At 49.8% G+C, this 17,532-nt stretch overlaps 1 protein-coding gene across 5 annotated transcripts in view; it reads left to right on the top strand.

Moving 5' to 3' along the window:
- Positions 1-16,266, top strand: part of SEC16A (SEC16 homolog A, endoplasmic reticulum export factor) — a 29,611-nt gene extending 13,345 nt beyond the window's left edge. For 4 of the 5 annotated variants that reach the window (XM_044269209.1, XM_044269205.1, XM_044269206.1 and 1 more), the window contains 23 exons: positions 118-260; positions 793-854; positions 1,367-1,505; positions 1,670-1,909; positions 2,078-2,175; positions 2,615-2,696; positions 2,810-2,927; positions 6,535-6,646; positions 6,999-7,104; positions 7,178-7,318; positions 7,555-7,668; positions 7,755-7,956; positions 8,582-8,803; positions 8,972-9,057; positions 10,165-10,212; positions 10,292-10,444; positions 10,973-11,050; positions 11,457-11,516; positions 11,604-11,724; positions 11,930-12,061; positions 14,318-14,409; positions 14,748-14,813; positions 15,132-16,266. In XM_044269209.1, coding sequence (XP_044125144.1) covers positions 118-260; positions 793-854; positions 1,367-1,505; positions 1,670-1,909; positions 2,078-2,175; positions 2,615-2,696; positions 2,810-2,927; positions 6,535-6,646; positions 6,999-7,104; positions 7,178-7,318; positions 7,555-7,668; positions 7,755-7,956; positions 8,582-8,803; positions 8,972-9,057; positions 10,165-10,212; positions 10,292-10,444; positions 10,973-11,050; positions 11,457-11,516; positions 11,604-11,724; positions 11,930-12,061; positions 14,318-14,409; positions 14,748-14,813; positions 15,132-15,290 — 2,774 coding nt within the window. In that variant the 3' untranslated portion in view covers positions 15,291-16,266. The remainder of the gene's footprint in view (positions 1-117; positions 261-792; positions 855-1,366; positions 1,506-1,669; positions 1,910-2,077; positions 2,176-2,614; positions 2,697-2,809; positions 2,928-6,534; positions 6,647-6,998; positions 7,105-7,177; positions 7,319-7,554; positions 7,669-7,754; positions 7,957-8,581; positions 8,804-8,971; positions 9,058-10,164; positions 10,213-10,291; positions 10,445-10,972; positions 11,051-11,456; positions 11,517-11,603; positions 11,725-11,929; positions 12,062-14,317; positions 14,410-14,747; positions 14,814-15,131) is intronic. The other variant, XM_044269208.1, reaches the window with a different exon arrangement.
- The last annotated feature ends 1,266 nt before the right edge of the window (positions 16,267-17,532 follow it).

The following is a 17,532-nucleotide window of genomic DNA, read 5'->3' as shown; positions in this document are numbered from 1 at the left end:
GATTAGAAGAACATGGCTGCTTTGTTCCAGGACAGCGCCACACCCGTCTGTGCGTTGTCTGGTATTGCCCCGGAGAGCTCCTTTATCCTATAGGAATTAACCCTTGTTTATCTGTAGTTCCTTCTAGGTCACTGACTCCAGAGAAGTTCGGGAGCCCACATGTGTGCGCCCGGTTTGGCCCTGGTGGACATCTAATTAAAGTGCTTCCCAACTTACCTTCAGACGGGCAGCCAACGTTGGTGGAGATCCACAATATGGAGGTGAGCAGACTGCCCTGTGTAACTTCTCGCGCTGCCCGACCCAATGACTGTATGCCACGTCATCCGATCCACGGCAGAAAGTGCATTATGTACACTATCTGTATTTTGTGGATCCCGCAATTTGTGCACCATAAAGGGGATACGGTCGTGTGCTGGAGTCCGAATCTAAAGTTTTAATTCTGCTTCCTGTTGATGATCTTTGCTTGCTGTCACTGAATGGGACTCATCGTTATTTACAAACAGTGGCTGAATACCCACCCTCGCCTAGTCCTGATGGTATAGCGGTCAGTGCAGATGGGAGATCTTCAGCCTCTGGATGTAAAGAACTTTTACATGGCAGCAAGCAGAGATCTTGAAAGTGGTGAGGAATGGCCTGAGGTTTACCGGAGCAGATGCAATAGAAAGAAGCCAACGTGACTGCTTTCCTTGGATCCGCTCCTTCCTCTTCTGCTCCGCACCCCGCCTGCCATACTTGGGTTTTATAAGCTGCTCTTCCTCTTTACTAATTATTATATTATTCTTTTCCGTTCAGGTTATTATGCAGAACAGCCCGGAGCAGGAGCAGATGAGAGGCTTCCCCGGCCCCTTGGTCAAGTAAGAACCTGTGACCCTCATCTGACAAATGATTGATTTTGGGTTGAAGGGGTGTTCTGGTACTTGGGTATGAGAGGGCTATCCTCAGTATAGATCACAGATATCAGATCTGTGGGGGTCCGACGCTCCCACTGATCAGCGGCTGGTGCCAGAAACTATCCAGTGGATGGAGCAGGTAGCGGTAGGTTCGGTGCACTGTGTAGTGGCCAGAAGCTGCACCGTGGGGATAGCCTTCCATGCAGCCTGAAACCGCTGATCGGTGGGGATGCCAAGTATTGGAACGTAAGATTGATGATCTACCCTAAGGATAGCCCATCACTGTCTTAGTCCTGGAAACCCCTTTAAGTTGCAGTGCTGCAAATGACCCTCTTCCGGCATGTTTTATGCCCCATTATCTTATTAAGGGTTAATCAGGAGGGAGAAGGTAAATTAGAGAAATGTTGTCCCTCCCGCGCTTCGCCTTCGTGTCTCCTTGTAATTTCCATCTCGCGTTTCTCGTTTATTCTCTGCAGAGATGAAACTCACAAAGTCGACGTCATCAATTTTGCTCAAAATAAAGCCAAAGAGTGTTCACAAAATGAGAACTTGTTAGACAAGGAGTCTGCGCGCCTTCTGTGGGATTTCATCGTCCTCATGTGCAGGCAGAATGGGGTGAGTAGTTCTGGAGTGACATCCGTGTACGGATGTATATAGCACCGACTGGTAGTCATGGGGTTGTTGTGTTGCAGATGAGACAGATATAGGTATGTGATGGGGGGGAACTAAGAGTCCCAGCATGCCCTAAAGCCTCATGATCCACGTTCTGTGTCTTGTAGACCGTCGTAGGCACGGACATCGCAGAGTTACTCCTCCAGGACCATAAAACAGTCTGGCTCCCCGGGAAGTCGCCCAATGAAGCCAATCTGATAGATTTCACCAACGAGCCTCTGGAGCTGGAGGAAGAGTCCGTGGCCTCGCAGCTCTCCTTCCTCACAGACACTTTACCCAACTCCGGGGTCGTGATCGAGAGGGAGACCGAGCGCTTCAGGGAGCTGCTGCTTTTCGGACGGAAAAAGGTTAATGAGCTCCCCTTCACTATGCTCCCGCTCGTCTTGTCGCTCCGCCGCCCTTTGTGCGGTTCCTCGCTTTTCTTGTGAAATTCGAGCCTCTTGGTCTCTGAATGTTTCATGCGTCTGTGAGTGACGGTGGATCCGCCGCTGTCCTGAACGTCTCTTCTTTCACAGGATGCTCTGGAGTCGGCCATGAAGCACGGCCTCTGGGGCCACGCTCTGCTGCTCTCCAGTAAGATGGATAGCCGCACACATGCCCGGGTGATGACCAGGTAACCCCCGCTATCATATACATGTGTCACGCAGCTGCTTTATCCCTTGTGGCATGGACTTGCGCAGTGCACTGGCCACGTGTCTGGCTTTCACTTGTTAGACCTCCTGCATTCATTTCAATGACGCTTCGTCGCTGCTTTATGTTGGTGTCAAAATGGTTTCACTTGCTCTGTGTTCACTGTGTGTCTGAAATACTCTGTGCTGCTGTTTCCTTTGATGTCTGTTCCTTCCTGACGTTATCGATCCTAGTTTTCTCTGCATATAGACCTTTTCAGTTTTGCCGCTGCATGCAGTCTGTGGGGTAAACCCTCAGCCATAGGAATTAGGAGAGGTTCTGGTCTTTGGTTACTGTGGGCAGATGCCGGTGTGCACCAGTCACAGTAACCACCTCAAGGTCCAGCTGCTAAATATACGGGGCGGGTGTCCCTTCCATTACAGGTTTGCCAACAGTCTCCCAATTAACGATCCCCTGCAGACGGTTTATCAGCTCCTGTCTGGCAGGATGCCGGCGGCTGCCACGGTGAGTGTGCTATTATAATGGTTATCTTGCAGCTCTGTGGGTCATGGGCTGCCGCCTGGGGGGGCATTTTGCACTTTGGGAACCTGAATGAATACGTAAAATTCTTGTTGCAGTGTTGTGGAGATGAGAAATGGGGCGACTGGCGACCGCATCTTGCTATGGTGCTCTCCAATCTAACCAGTAATGTCGATGTACCGACCCGGACCATTGTGACTATGGGAGACACTCTGGGTGAGTCCTGGTAGTGGTGGTCTTGGATTTGTTTGGCGGGGGGGGGGGTTTGTGGGTTTTATGTCCATTGGCGGGGGCATGGGCATAGCTAGCCATAGCACCTGCTATGGGGTCCAGAGGTTGAGGGGGCCAATCAGGGGCAAACACATTATCTTTAATTATTGCTACTTATGCCACTGTTTTACTTTTCTTACACTAGGTGTTGGGGGCTCCATCTTATTTTGCTGTGGGGTCCTATGAATTATAGTTCCGCCCCTCGCCGGGGGGAAGGGGGGTTGCTGCCTCTTGTATCGTGCTATAAGGTTCAAAGAGGACCTTTCATGGGTTTATGTATTACAACCTGGCATGCGTACCAGATAGTGCGGCCCCTACAGAGGCCAGCCCTCATCTGGTAATAATACTCTTTATTTATATAGCGCCTTACAGTGCGGGGGTTCATGTACAAACAGTCATAAATAACGTGGCAACAGACGAGTCAATAATAACAAAAGGAGTGAGGACCCTGCTCACAAGAGCTTACAATCTGAGGAGATAGGGGCGTCACAAAAGGTAAAAGTGCTTGTTTTGTACAATGGTCCGGCCATCTTGGGAGATTAGGGGAGCGGATATGAAGCTGCATGAGCCGTCCCCGGCCGATATATGAAGTGGGTCCAGGAAATGGTCTATATATGGAGAGGGGTTAGATCAAGGGAGGTGACGCCTTAAAAAGATGTGTTTTTAGGAAGCGCTTAAAACTGTGTATGTTGTGTTTTAACCAGATTTCTTGGGGTAGGGCGAGAACCGGTGCAGCTCGGGAGAAGTCTTGCATCCAGGAGTGAGAGGTTCGGATAATGGTGGAAGTCAGTCGTAAATCGTTGGCTGAACGGAGGGCACGGGAAGGGTGGTAGACAGAGATGAGGAGGAGATGCAGGGGTGCAGCACTGTGGAGGGCTTTGTGGGTCAGGACGAGCAGTTTAAATTGGATTCTACACTGTATGGGCAACCAGTGCAATGACTGGCACGGGGCAGAGGCATCGGAGTAGCGGTTGGACAGATAGGTGGCCCTGGCTGCTGCATTAAGGATAGATTGGAGAGGGGAGAGTCTGGCGAGGGGGAGGCCTATTAGTAGTGACTTACAGTAATCAAGACTGGAGTGGATCAGGGCAACAATGAGAGTTTTTGTTTTTTCCATGGTGAGAAAGGAGCAGATTCTGGAGATGTTTTTGAAGTGCAGGCGACATGAGCGGGAGAGAGACTGGGTGTAGGAGGTGAAGGATAGATCAGTGTCAGTCATCCCGAGGCAGCGGGCATGATAGTAGTGCCACGCACTGAGAGGGAGACATCAGGTTTGGTAGGTTAGTAGATGGAGAGAACAGTCACTGAGGTGTAAAGTTGTGTGTCATCAGCATAGCGATGGTACTGGAAACCAATTCTGCTGATGGTCTGTCCAACTGGGGCTGTGTAAAGAGAGGAGAGGGCCTAGTACTGAGCCCTGAGGAACTCCAAGAGGGAGAAGTGGAGCCAGCGAATGATACGCTGAAAGAGCGGTCAGAGATAGGGAGAAAACCAGAAGAGGACAGTGTCCTTTAGGCCGATGGAGGTCTACAGAGAGGTCAAGGAGAATGAGCAGAGTGTAGTCACCGATGCTTTTTGCTGTCAGGAGGTCATTTGTCACTTTGGTGAGGGCAGTTTCTGTCGAATGTAGGGAGCGGAAGCGATTGTAATGGATCGAGATGAGAATGAGCAGAGAGATGGCGGAGGAGGCGAGAGTAGAGCGGACGCTCCAGGAGTTTAGAGATGAAGGGAAGATTGGAGACTGGTCTGTAGTGAGTTGTGATGGATGGATGAAGAGAAGGTTTTTTTTTCAATGATGGAGTGTTTGAAAGAGGAGGGGAAGATACCAGAAGAGAGGGAGAGGTTGAAGATTTTTGTTAGGTGAGTGATGACAGCTGGAGAGAGTGGCTGGAGTGGGTGTGAGGCAATGGGGTCAGAGGCACCTGTGGTAGGAGGAGAAGAGGAGCCTGGAGACTTCTTCTTCTGCGGCTGGGTCAAATGTGGACAGTGGGGGGGGGGTCAATAGCACTTGGTGGCCGGGAGCTGATTTCATGCCGGATGTGCTCTATTTTTTCTGAGAAGTTGGAGGCCAGGTCTTCAGCAGAGACGTCTCTGATGGGTGCCTGGACTTTAGGACCGAGGAGGGAGTGGAAAGTGTCAGAGTTTTTTGGGTTGTTGGACAGTGAAGAGATTGGGGTGGTGAAGTAGGTCTGTTTAGAGGTGGAGGGCAGAGTTATAGGTCCGTAGCATGAATTTATAATGGAGGACACTCTCTGATGTGTGAGTTTTCCTCCATAGGCGCTCAGCACTCCCGGAGCAGCGCTGGAGGAAGCGAGTCCATGGCTGCTTAGGTCTGTTTGGCGGTTCTGAGGGTAGGGGGCGCTACTGTGTCCAGGGTGTAGTGATTTATGGCCAGATCAGGGCAGAAGAGGGAAGAGATTGGGGACAACGACGAGTGTAAGTGTATGAGGGTCAATGGCCTGTAGGTTTCTGTGCATGTAGTGGGTGGGGGAGTGCTGGGATGGGCGCAGATCTGTGAGAGTGACGGAGAGGAGGATGTGCTCAGAAAGCAGGAGAGGTATTAAAGATGGAGATTGAGCAGAGGCGGAAGTCGAGTGCGTTACCGTCTGTGTGTCAGTGCGTTGTGAGAGATGCTGCGGGCAGACGGGCGGTGGGGCTGCTAATGGGGATGTTGGAGGCTCCCAGGATAAGGGTTGGTATTTCTGAGGGCAGCAAAGTGGTCGAGGAACTGGGTGGGTGAGCCAGGGGGACGGTATACAACCGCTACTCTGAGGGAGACGCAAGATCCTGAGTTGTGGACCTCAAAAGAAGGGAATGCGAGTGATGGAACTGGGGGACAGGAGAATGCAGACTCCTCCACCATGTCTGTTCTCAGGTCTGGGAGAAGTGTAGGCCGCCATAGGAAAGAGCAGTAATACGTAAACCCACCAAAGAGCATCTTTAACACTTTAGATTCCTCTGTTTTTTGTAACGGTTGGTGAATCGGACAGTTCGTATTCACATCACTAATATGAAGATTGCTACAGTGTATCCAGTCTATGCAATCCACTACGTGATTATCAGCTGTACACATCACGTGCGCTGATAGTTTGTTACAATGTTTTAGGGCAGGAGAGGGTGTTCAGCTCACTTTTGATTGTCTACACTTACACAGTTGTGACAAACCCTGAAGGATTGCAGGGTGGTCTGTAACCATGGAAACTATCAGTGTATAATATGATGGGAAAATGAATCCAGCCGGCAAAGGAGGCAATATGGATAATAACACTACATTAGGAAGTGGCTTGTATTAACTTTCTCTACATGATAAATGCAACCTAATGAAGTGAGAGTTCCATCATGTAGTCCTGTAATGTGACTCCACCTCTGTCACAGTGATGGCTAACCTCCGGCACTCCAGCTGTGGTAAAACTACAACTCCCAAAATGCACAATGAATGGAGTATGCTGGGAGTTGTAGTTTCTCCACAGCTGGAGTGTCGGAGGTTTGCCATCGCTGCTCCATCATATTCTGTATTTTTTCCTGTATTCCAATGATTTGTGATGTTTCGCAGCGTCCCGAGGTCTCTTGGAAGCCGCTCATTTCTGCTACGTGATGGCTCAGGCTGGTTTTGGCGTCTACACAAAGAAAACAACCAAGCTGGTTCTCATCGGCTCCAACCACAGGTGAGGACGCGGCGGCGAAGGTGGAATATTCTTCTGTTAGACAATGGAGCCGAAACTTGCATAGGAGCTGGTTCACACTGCGCATTTTACCACCGCGTTTCTATTTGAACATGGCGGAGCGGACACCCGCGGCAGCGTCCTTCCAGACACCGCCCCAGGAAAGGACTTGTTCTTTCTTGCTGCGGTCACTGAAGATAAACCGCTGTCTGCTGGTGTGCTACAGAATGTGGGAGCCTCGGCACATGTCCTGACGCGTGGCGCCCCCAAACTGAAGACGTAGCCCAGTAATTCATCGTCCTGTGAAGGGCCAGCTGCATTTACTAAGATTTTATTCTCTGATTATTTTTCTTAGTTTGCCTTTTGCAAAGTTTGCCACGAATGAAGCCATCCAGAGGACGGAGGCCTACGAGTACGCCCAGTCACTGGGGGCGCAGACCTTCTCGCTGCCCAATATACAGGTACGAGGCCCTCCATGTGGATGGTTCGGTTCTGCGCGGCTGAGCTCAGTAACCATATTGGATTCTCTCACAGGTTTTCAAGTTCATCTACGCCTGCCGCTTGGCTGAGTATGGACTTTCTGCTCAGGCTTTCCATTACTGTGAGGTCATCTCAAAGACTGTAGTCAAGCATCCATCCTACTACTCCCCTGTGCTGGTCGGACAGCTGCTTGAGGTACATTTGCAGACGTGATTTTCCCTGGATAGTCTTTTCTCTCTCATAGACAGGGCATATCTATAGTATCGGCAGTAAGTGGTCCATCCATTTAGCTAAACAACGACTACAAAGTGGAGGAGGAGTGCGTGCTCACAGGCTTTGGGAATGATGTTCATTTTCTCACCTTATGGGATCCAGTCCTGCACACCGCCATATTGAGGTTGTTAACCCTGCCTATGTGGTTGTTGTTTTAGGTGTCCTCACATCTGAGGTTCTTCGATCCTCAGTTGAAGGAGAAACCAGAGCAGGAACTATTTGTGGAGCCGCCATGGCTTCTTAGATTGCGCCACTTGGACATGCAGATGAAGGTACGAAGTATTACAGGTTTTCTGTCAGATATTTGTGACTACGCGGGGTGTGAATAAAGCAATATGTCTTATTGCTCCCCCTTTAGCAAGGATCCGTGGTATACAACACAGGCCGGACCACACCGCAGCAGTACGCCTGTAGCACGCCCAGCTCGGAGCAAGACCTCATCAGCCAGTCTGAAGGCATCGCTGCAACACACGAGGGTCCAGCTGCTTCCGATAATCCATTGCTGACAAACTTCCTTCCCAACGTGGTGCCCAACCAGGGGGTCCAGCTGGCATTGCCTGGTATGATTAATTGTAGGGGCAGGCAGACAGCGTCATGTCTCCTAATCAGATGTTCCACTTGTCCTATGAATGTGACATCTATGCCTAATGCCAGCCATCGAGGGCATACTAATAACTTCATAGGTAGCAGGAATCTGACCCCAGGACTCCATACTTATCCTAGCAGGAAGTAGTCATGGTAAACCGTTTGTCTTTACGGTGACTCCATACTGACTTCAGGCTGCGGTATATATGCCCACTACACTGAAACCGAGGTCTGTCTTTAGGGGCTAGGAGGGGGTCATCTCTTGGCTTTGCCTCTCTGCCCCCGAGGTTGCTCATGCGCCCGTGACAAGAAGCGTTTCCTAACATGTTGTCAAGACATTACCTTGTGGGTTAGACACTATGTGAAGAGAAGGGAGCAACAAAGTTGCGGCACTCACCAGGATACAAAAACCGGTCTTTATCTTGTGGGTTAGGACAGAGGTTACCATGTTGTCTGGTGACCGGTCAGGCTCTCCGGCTTCAGAGCAGATATAACCAGAGGAATACCCTGGGCTTTGTATCTGGGTCCAGCCACCAGCAGACGGTTGGTATCTGTGTTCTTGTTTGTCGCAGTTAATGACCGCACTTTTCTCCTTCCTAGGTCCTGATCACACCGCTGCTCTTTATCCACCTCCTGAGCCACCCAGCTCCTTCCCACCCCAGACATTTCTACCCTCGCTGGCCCCTCCAGCAGCTGGACAAGGACCTGTACCTGTTAGCAGTGAGTCGGTGGCTGCGTATACCCCTGCACCTATGGGATCTGTACCGTCCCCTCTGCAGCCGGCAGAATTTATTTCTCAGGAGCAGTGGATCCAGGACCCTGGTAAGTTACCGCTCCGGTACGGTGCTGGATGGTGCGTCTGTCAAGCACAATGGCCGCAGCTACACATCCATATATGTGACGTGTTTCCACTGTGAATCTCCCCATCCATGGCCGCCGGCTGACTCCATGAATGAAGCGTCATTTATTGTCTCTTCTTTCTTTCTTCAGCCTTACAGAGACCCCCAACAAACTCTCCAACCAAAACCACCTTCTACGACTCTGGCTTTGACTTCTATGGTGAAATGGCCAAAATGGTAGGTACTCGTTTTCCTGCCTTAAATAACCCTGTAGTAGGTGGAACGCGTGCAGAGACGGGCTACAAAAATGGTGGCGGGTCTTAAGTATAAAACCAGGATAGACTGGGGTTCATTTGTTAAGACTTAATTTGTCTTAATAAGGCTACTTTCACACTAGCGTTCAGAACGGATCCGTCTGCATTATTTTGGCATATAAAAGCTAAGTGTGAAAATAGCCTCGGACGGATCCGTCCAGACTTTCAATGTAAAGTCAATGGGGGACGGATCCGCTTGAAGATTGAGCCATATTGTGGCATCTTCAAACGGATCCGTCCCCATTGACTTACATTGTAAGTCTGGACGGATCCGCACGGCCAGGCGGACACCCGAACGCTGCAAGCAGCGTTCAGCTGTCCGTCTGTCCGTGCGGAGGCGAGCGGAGCGGAGGCTGAACGCCGCCAGACTGATGCAGTCTGAGCGGATCCGCTCCATTCAGACTGCATCAGGGCTGGACGGAAGCGTTCGGGTCCGCTCGTGAGCCCCTTCAAACGGAGCTCACGAGCGGACCGACGAACGCTAGTGTGAAAGTAGCCTAAAGCCCCTGCGCAGGTGGGGGATCGCCGACGTTATGAACAGGCGCCGGCCTCGCCATTACGTCTACGCATCCAGCGCTGCTGCTAGCCGTCTTTCATTTACATCATTATTACGCCTAAAAGGGCCACTAGATGGGGGGGGGGGGGTGTTTTGCCATCAATCTATGTTTCTATGAATAAAGTGCAAAATGAATATTCCCATGTCATTTGTTGAAAGGGGTAATAATTGACTTTATAAACCTTTGGAATGTGTCGGAGAACGTTTTAAATGGTGGTGATGCAGGTGCTGAGGCCGACGGATCCTGAAAGAAAGGAGAAGCAGCATTGCGCTCTTGTCCGTAGCTGACAGGGCTCCTCTCTCCGGAGTGTGGACTTTCTACGGGCCCTTACAGTTAGCTCTGCAGTGCTGGTCAAGACAGAAGGGCCCCAGTTCCTTCATTACAGCGATCGGTGGGGGTCTGCTCACTCAGACCCCTCAATAGAAACATCTGGCATGAGCGTCATCAGTGATTGTTAACCCTTGTTGTCTCAGGCGCCGGGGCAGAGGTCCAGAACAGTCTCTCAGTCGTCATCTCATATGGTAAGCTGCTGTGCTCTCCTTTATGTGGAGGTTTACCTTCTTCTCTAGAGCGCCCCCTAATGTTTGTGTCTATGTGCAGAGACGGACCCGGACAATCTCTGAATCCTCCACGCACTCAGTGGGGTCCACCAGGAGGAGTTCTATCGGTGTGCAGCCATCCCCTCCTCCAATCCCTGAAATGAAGAAGCCGGAACCCAAGAAAGAACCAAAGCCCAGTTCTTCATCACAAGGGGTGAGCGGAGTCCGGCCGCAGGCATTAATAGGAAGTAGTAGTAGCAGATTAGAGCCGTTCCTTCACTGCGCGTAGCGCTCTAGTGAAACCTTTAGACACTTCTGTTATCCATAGTACAAGGGCGGTATTCTGTACACTGGCGTGCGGGTCCCACCTCAGGAACCTGCTCTCATCTCGCGTAGAGGGCACCATCCTGCAGTGAACGGGTGCAGGCAACGTACCCTCAAGCCACTCCAGGCACTGCTATGGGACTCCAGAAAATAGTATTGTAAATGCACTTGGCTATTTTCGGAAGTCACATGGCAGTTAATAGAGAGATGTGCATGCACAGCCTGCTCCCCATTCACTGCAGTCCCGGCTCTGGAACCCCCTATCTGATATTTATGGCGTATCCTGTGGGTATGCCTTAACTGTCCAGCTGAGAATGCAGCCATGCAAGCGCTTCGCTCTGTACGGTGTCTAGTGTGCATCGGAATGAATGCTCCGCACTTAGTCCTTACACTTGTCTCTCTTCCAACCATTTTGTAGAGCGGTAGAAGTTGGCTCGGCTGGCTGATGAGGAAAGGGAAGAACGAGGCACACTTGCCAGATGACAGGAATAAATCTGTAAGGATGATGGCTATGAGCAGCGTGTCCTCTGCTTGCTGTGCTCCGGCTGCGTCTGGGCCTTCTCTCCCCAGGGGTCATATAGTAATCATTCTGAGGCGCCCCATGATAGTGGTACCCCCAAAGGTCACATGGGTGGTGTCTGAGGCAGCTGAGTAGTGACCACTTGTATGTCCCTGTGCGCCTGACCTCCACAGGCTGCTGAGACTCCCCTCCACTGCCACCAGTGTACTTTGTATTCAGGCACTTGATCCATTTAAGCCGTGGCTGGCGTCACCCATGAATGAATGTATGAAAAGGTTGGACAGCGCAGCTCTGGAGCGGCTTAGCTGGTAATGCCCGCCGCGCCCCATTGCCCGCTGCACCCTGCCGGTCACTTGCTGAAGTCTTTTGTTTTTTGTCGTAGATCGTGTGGGACGAGGCAAAACAGCGATGGATTAACCTGGATGAGCCCGAGGGGGAGGAGGTGAGGGCCCGGCTGTGCGGGGAGAAGTCATCCTCACGGGAGGAGTGATTTCCATTATTCTATTTCATCCAATTTTCTGTTTTCCAGAACAAGCCACTACCACCTCCTCCATCCAGCATGCCCAAACTTCAGGCTCAGGTTCCTTCAGGCCCGGGGGGGCTGAGCGCTCCCCCCAATTCTTCAGTCAATATGTTCTCCATAAAAGCAGGTACAAGTAACCCCTCACAGAATGGCCTGAGCACGTACTGGAGGTGATGGCTTTCTCTATTGATGTGGCCATCATCTTCGGAAATGCTTGCAGGCTCCTGCCCTCGGGGGCAGTTATCTTCTTACCTGCCCTGCACACTTGTGTCCCTGTATGACCTCAGCACGGACATCTTCTGAGCGACCTTCTGCTTGTCATCCTCTTCCAGGTGGCGCACGAACCCGTTATGTAGATGTGTTAAACCCGGGGGGCAACAAACCTACAACCTCTGTGCTGCCACCAGCCGATCTGTTCGCTCCCTTGGCCCCGATCCCTACAAATCTCTTTGTCCCTAATGCAGGTACCTGAAGCTTCTCTCTCCTCATTAACTGTTTGTTTCTCAGTTAGAATTTATACCCTCACGTGGTAAGTTTATACATTTGTCAGAATGTTTATACTGCTCTGATAAGCGGCTTAATCTAAATCTATAATAGAGGAGATTCTAACTTATTTCCAAAAATAAAAACGAGAGCTCATTATCTGCTCTAGGTTGAAGAAAAAAGGAAAACCGTAGTGTACAAAATATATATATATTTATTTGTAATAGTTCAGTGCAATAAAAAAAAAAATATATATATATATATATAAACGATATAAAATTGGTGACTATTCAAGAATAATCAAATATACTCAATCAAGAAGACAAAATAACCTATAGGATATAGATATAATTAAACTGGTATCTTAGGCCCCTTTCACACTCTCAGCAGGACAGATCCGGCAGGCTGGTCTCCCTGTTGGATCCGTCCTTCCGCTGTATTGCCGGACCGCCGCTCCGTCCCCATTGACTATAATGGGGACGGAGGCGGAGCTCCGGCGCAGTGCGGCGGTGCAGGGCGAAAGCCGCCGGACTAAAGTCCTGCATGTCTGACTTTTTAGTCCGGCGGCTGTCGCCGTGCACTGCCGCACTGCGCCGGAGCTCCGCCCCCGTCCCCATTATAGTCAATGGGGACGGAGAGGCGAAACAGCGGAAGGACGGATCCGACAGGGAGACCAGCATGCCGGATCCGTCCTGCCGCAAGTGTGAAAGTAGCCTTAGTAATAACAACAGAAAATAAAATAAAAGAAAACTCAACGTTGACACTTGATTTCTCCCAGCAAAAAGGTTTTCCTACTCTTAACGGTGCGTGATGACTTCATCTTGTCATGCATGAGTTTTATTATAACTCTAGATTACAATCCAAATAAAATTAAGCTTCCACCATGTTATGTAATATATATCAATTCAATTAGACCATCTGGCTAGAACTACAATCAGTCCTTTGGAGATCACACAATTGCAGATATATCAATTGTATAGAGTTATCTCCATAGATTGAAAAGGCACAATTGATACTGCAGTTACAATAATCTCAAATCAATCTAGATCCTATAAAGAACAATATGGTCTATTTGAATATATATATTTTACTATACCAGAGAATCTGTCTGGAAGAAATCAGCATCAAGGTTGAAATGTGAAGTAAGATCAGATAATTTTTTCCTTCTGATCTCTTCTCTCTCTTGTGTGTGTCTTGTCTTGGGTGGTGTCCGCTCCCTTGTTGTGGATCCTTCTCCTCCTATGGTGTCCCATGCTATTCTTATCCCCCTGGCACAATGGCCCGACCTGATTTTCCACGTGACTAATGACATCATTTTGTATTTTTTTTCACTATTGTTTCTTCTTTATTTTCACCACCAGAGGGCATTAGGGTTCTGTGTAACAAACCTGTGTAATGACCCTTAATTCTTCTATTTTCTTTTGATAACCTCTGACCTAAATCTCGGACCAAGTTATAAATATAGATAGAGCGACATTAAGGCATACTAACTGTCAGACATTCAGTCTACTTCAAAAATATACAAGTTTTAAACAAACTCTCCCTAGATACACAATTTTCTTATCTACACATTCTTTAGACATATGGTAATTGCCGCCAAACGTTCTTCACGCACTTGGAGACTTTATTGGAAACCTAATTATCCCCACTCAAAGAATATATTGATTACAAGATTATAGTTGACTTCAGCTTCTTGAAACATAATCCTCTAGGATAACGCAGATCACAATACAATCACTTGGTAACAATTATAATCCTCACAATGAATATAAAAATTATCCCCTTCTATTTATTGGGAATGGGGAAAAAAAACTTAGCACATTAGTCCATTGTTCTGCAAGGGTCTGCATTTTTATGTTACTCCTCGCGGGTACCCCCCCCCCCCCCCCCCCCCCTTCTATTTATGACCCGAGTAAAGGTTATGCAAAGAGTCTTGAGTTTCTTTGCATTTCTCTGTCTGGGAAAATCAACTCATTTTGACCTCAAAGCCTTCAGACAATATGGCTACCATCATGTTCGGCTCTGTATATAGGCCTCTATAGTATTGATCCCCTCTATCTGACACATTACACCTTCTCCTCCCATGTAGTTTCCTCCCCTCCATGTTTTAGTGGAGGGATTGTTCATTTCTTGTAGGGGTCTTTGTCAGCTAATAGACGGAGGTCCGGGGGTCTCAGTGGAAGCTGCTCCATGCGTGGAGGTAAATTTACATGACCTTTATGGTTTCTTTCTGACAGTCCCAGAAGAGGCTCAACCCCCTGTAGGCTCTGAGGCAGAAATGGCGCAGCTGTCTGATCAACCTGGGATCGATGGCACCGCACAGACGCAGGTGAGACGCAGCGGTCACTGATGAGCATGGAGGTAGGAGGTGGCCCGTGTGGCATCTAGTTCTTCACCTGTACAAGCCGCGCGGCCGAAAACAGTGTCGTGGTAAAGTCTGCTCTCTACTGCCTGGCAGACATTGTGGTTACGGGTGTAAATCCCAATTCCTGATTGGTTGCAGAAATCCAAGTGCTGATCTCCAAAGCGACCTCGTTCAGAGGAATGGGATTAATCCGATGAATCTGCTATAGCAGCAGGGGGCGCACAGGCAGTTGGGGGTTAACGGAATATTCGGTCCTGTGGGTTGTCAAATCCTAAAGGTGATCTCCCTGCAATTTCTTCCAGTTTTTGAATGCAGCCCCCGGACTGGATCTCCTGGCGACGAACCATGAAGACGTTCCTTCTGGAGAGGTAGGAGTGGTCAGACTATCATAGCCCGAAATCTGCCCCCCCCCATCATGTCATGGGTCTGCAAGTGATGCCGCTGAGATTGGGAGGGGCGGTCTGTGTCCCCCGATATCAGCCCTATATGGGGAGCAGGCTTTCTAATAGGTGGCACCCCAATGGGGGCAGGGGTCCTACATCTAGAGGGGGCTGTATGGAGGGCTGGTTTTTAAGTGTTTTGTGCTCAGCGTTTGCCGGTTGTCCGGTTTTGGCGGATGTGACGCACCATGATTTGCATGAATATTTATCATCCTGTTTTGTGTGGATTTTGCTTTTTCTTTGTAGCTTTCTCGATCTAGTTCTCAGAGTTCCTTATCTCGTGAAGTAAGCCAGCATTTTCATCAGGTATTCGCCGCTGGCCGCCATTCATTCTCCGTTTTTTTTCCGTCCTTTTTACACCTCTTTTGCACTAATGTCGCTTGCTTCCTGTCGCACCCGTCCTAACCCTGTGGAGGTGCGAGGGGACCCTCTGTGCACGCCCCACTTTACACAGGCCCGGGGGGTTAGGCCGCTCCCCACCAGCCAGAATCATGTACCAACCTATAATGTGTTCACTTCACCATTTCCATCTCTGCTTGCTGTCAGTGAATAGTGGAAACCTTCCCTGGTCGTGTGCTGCTCACACAGGTCACCAACTTATTGCTCTCTTGTAATGATGCCATGGCTTCATTGACATCAAGCAGAGTTCTTTTAAAGGTGAGGCATTGAAGCACTGCGTATACTAGACTATCTTTATTCACAAATGACTGGCGAATCTTTTATGGACGCTATACAGATCTCCGATAGCAGGCAAGGACTTCATCACCCTTGAGTCCACTGCCACAGCGTAGCCACGGAGCGCGGACCTCTAGTTTACTCCACATGTTAACCTTTATACTCTATCCTGAGTTATATCATCCCTTATACTCTAGTCACATCCAAAGCTGCCCACACTACAATGCAGCTGTTGATGTGACTAGAGTAGAAGACATTATACTGATGTCTTGCTGGTAGCCGGTGCATCCGTGTGAACTCGGACAGACGTGCAGAGCGGCGTTCTCTGCTGCTGACGTCTCGGGCTTTGGTCCTGACTAATATATTAACGCCACGGCGTGTGCATGCTGCGTGTCCCTCCTCACGTGTTGCATGGAGCGTGCCTGTAATAACATGATCCTGCGGCCGGACCCCTCCTCATCGCTGTGCTCTGAAGAAGTTCTCCTGCGGAGCCAGACATGCCAAACTGCACCAGAAAGCCTCACCAAAACCCTGCTTGCTGTCGGTGAATGGAAAAATTCTCGACTACTTATGGCGGCTGAAAACCCCTGATCTGGTGCAGTAGATTACGGACTAAAACACCCAGGGACATTGCAGCAGATTATGTATTGGGCCCCATTCACACGACCCTGTAATGGCCATGTCCGTTTTTCAGACCGCAAGCAGCGGATCCCTCAAAACAGTCATAAGCCATGTTCCCCCCGCATCGCGTTTGCGCACCCAGTGACTTTAATGGGTCTGTGATCTGCATGTTGGAAACAAGGGTAAGGACATGTCCTATGTTTTGCGATCTGGCGGCACGGAAGGGCCCCTGCGTGCTTCTGGGTCCATGTGGCCACGCTACAAAAAATAGTGTCCTTATCTTTGTCTTCAACATGCAGATCGCAGACCCTTTGACGTCAGCAGGTCCGCACCGTACTGCCGGTTGAATGTGGCGCTCGTGTTTTGCGGATCTACTGTTTGTGGTTCGCAAAACGGACACAGCTGTCCCACAATCGTGTGACTAGGACCTAAGGCTCACAAAGGATGGCGCTGGGAAAACCTGCAGCTGTGTGAGCAGAACGAATTCAGGACAGGTTTACTGCCACTGAATGTAAGCAAGCATAGTTCAATTCACTGACAGCAAGCTGAGATCTTCAGCATGGTGGTGAGAAATTGATATACAAATTTGATTAGAAAGTCCCATAATTCTAGTTCAGAGACCTGGAGCAGGAAGGCAGAGTGCCGCCTGCAGCCCCCATCATGCCCGGTGCCACGCTGATGGCGCTCCATGGTCCCGGCGTTCCGGCTCCGCAGACTCCTTCAGCAGCGTAGCGGTGTTCAGAGCTCCACAGCTGACCACATTCCCATTGCTTCTTGCAGGTTTCCGGTAACATGGCTCCCGGCGGCGGCCCTCCCCCTCCTGCTGCGGTTCCGTTCTATAATCCTGCAAGTTTTGCACAAGTAAGTCCAGTCCACGTTGTGACGGTCCCCACAGGAGGCTCTTGGGCCCTGTTCACATCCGCTTTCAGTTTTTCTGAAGTACGGCCTCGCACCTTCCTGCTGGATCCACCTCTGACTTACACGTGACATCAAACACTGCAAGTGTGATTCCAGCCCAATGCTCCAGTCACATCCAGAGCTGCATTCATGGTCTAGGGTTTCCCTGCTAGTATACATAAAGGCAGTGCAGCAGGTGGCGGCGTTCACGAAGAAATGTCTTATGGCAGTCCTTGTCCGTTTTTGCAATAAAGGACACCTTATGTAACCGCAGAATTTTCACTGCAGCCTGGGATGTGATTGGAGTGTAAGACATGATGTAGCCATTCAACCTAACGTGTTTTATACCAGGGCTCAGAAACCTCCAGCTGTTGTGAAACTACAACTCCCAGCATGCCCCACTCCCCCCTTTGGCTGGTGCTGGAGGTTGCCGACCCCCACTCTGCACAATGAT

The sequence above is a fragment of the Bufo gargarizans genome, chromosome 9 (assembly GCF_014858855.1).
Source record: "Bufo gargarizans isolate SCDJY-AF-19 chromosome 9, ASM1485885v1, whole genome shotgun sequence".
In the NCBI taxonomy this organism is placed as follows: domain Eukaryota; kingdom Metazoa; phylum Chordata; class Amphibia; order Anura; family Bufonidae; genus Bufo; species Bufo gargarizans.
This window is presented reverse-complemented; position numbering and strand designations above follow the sequence as displayed.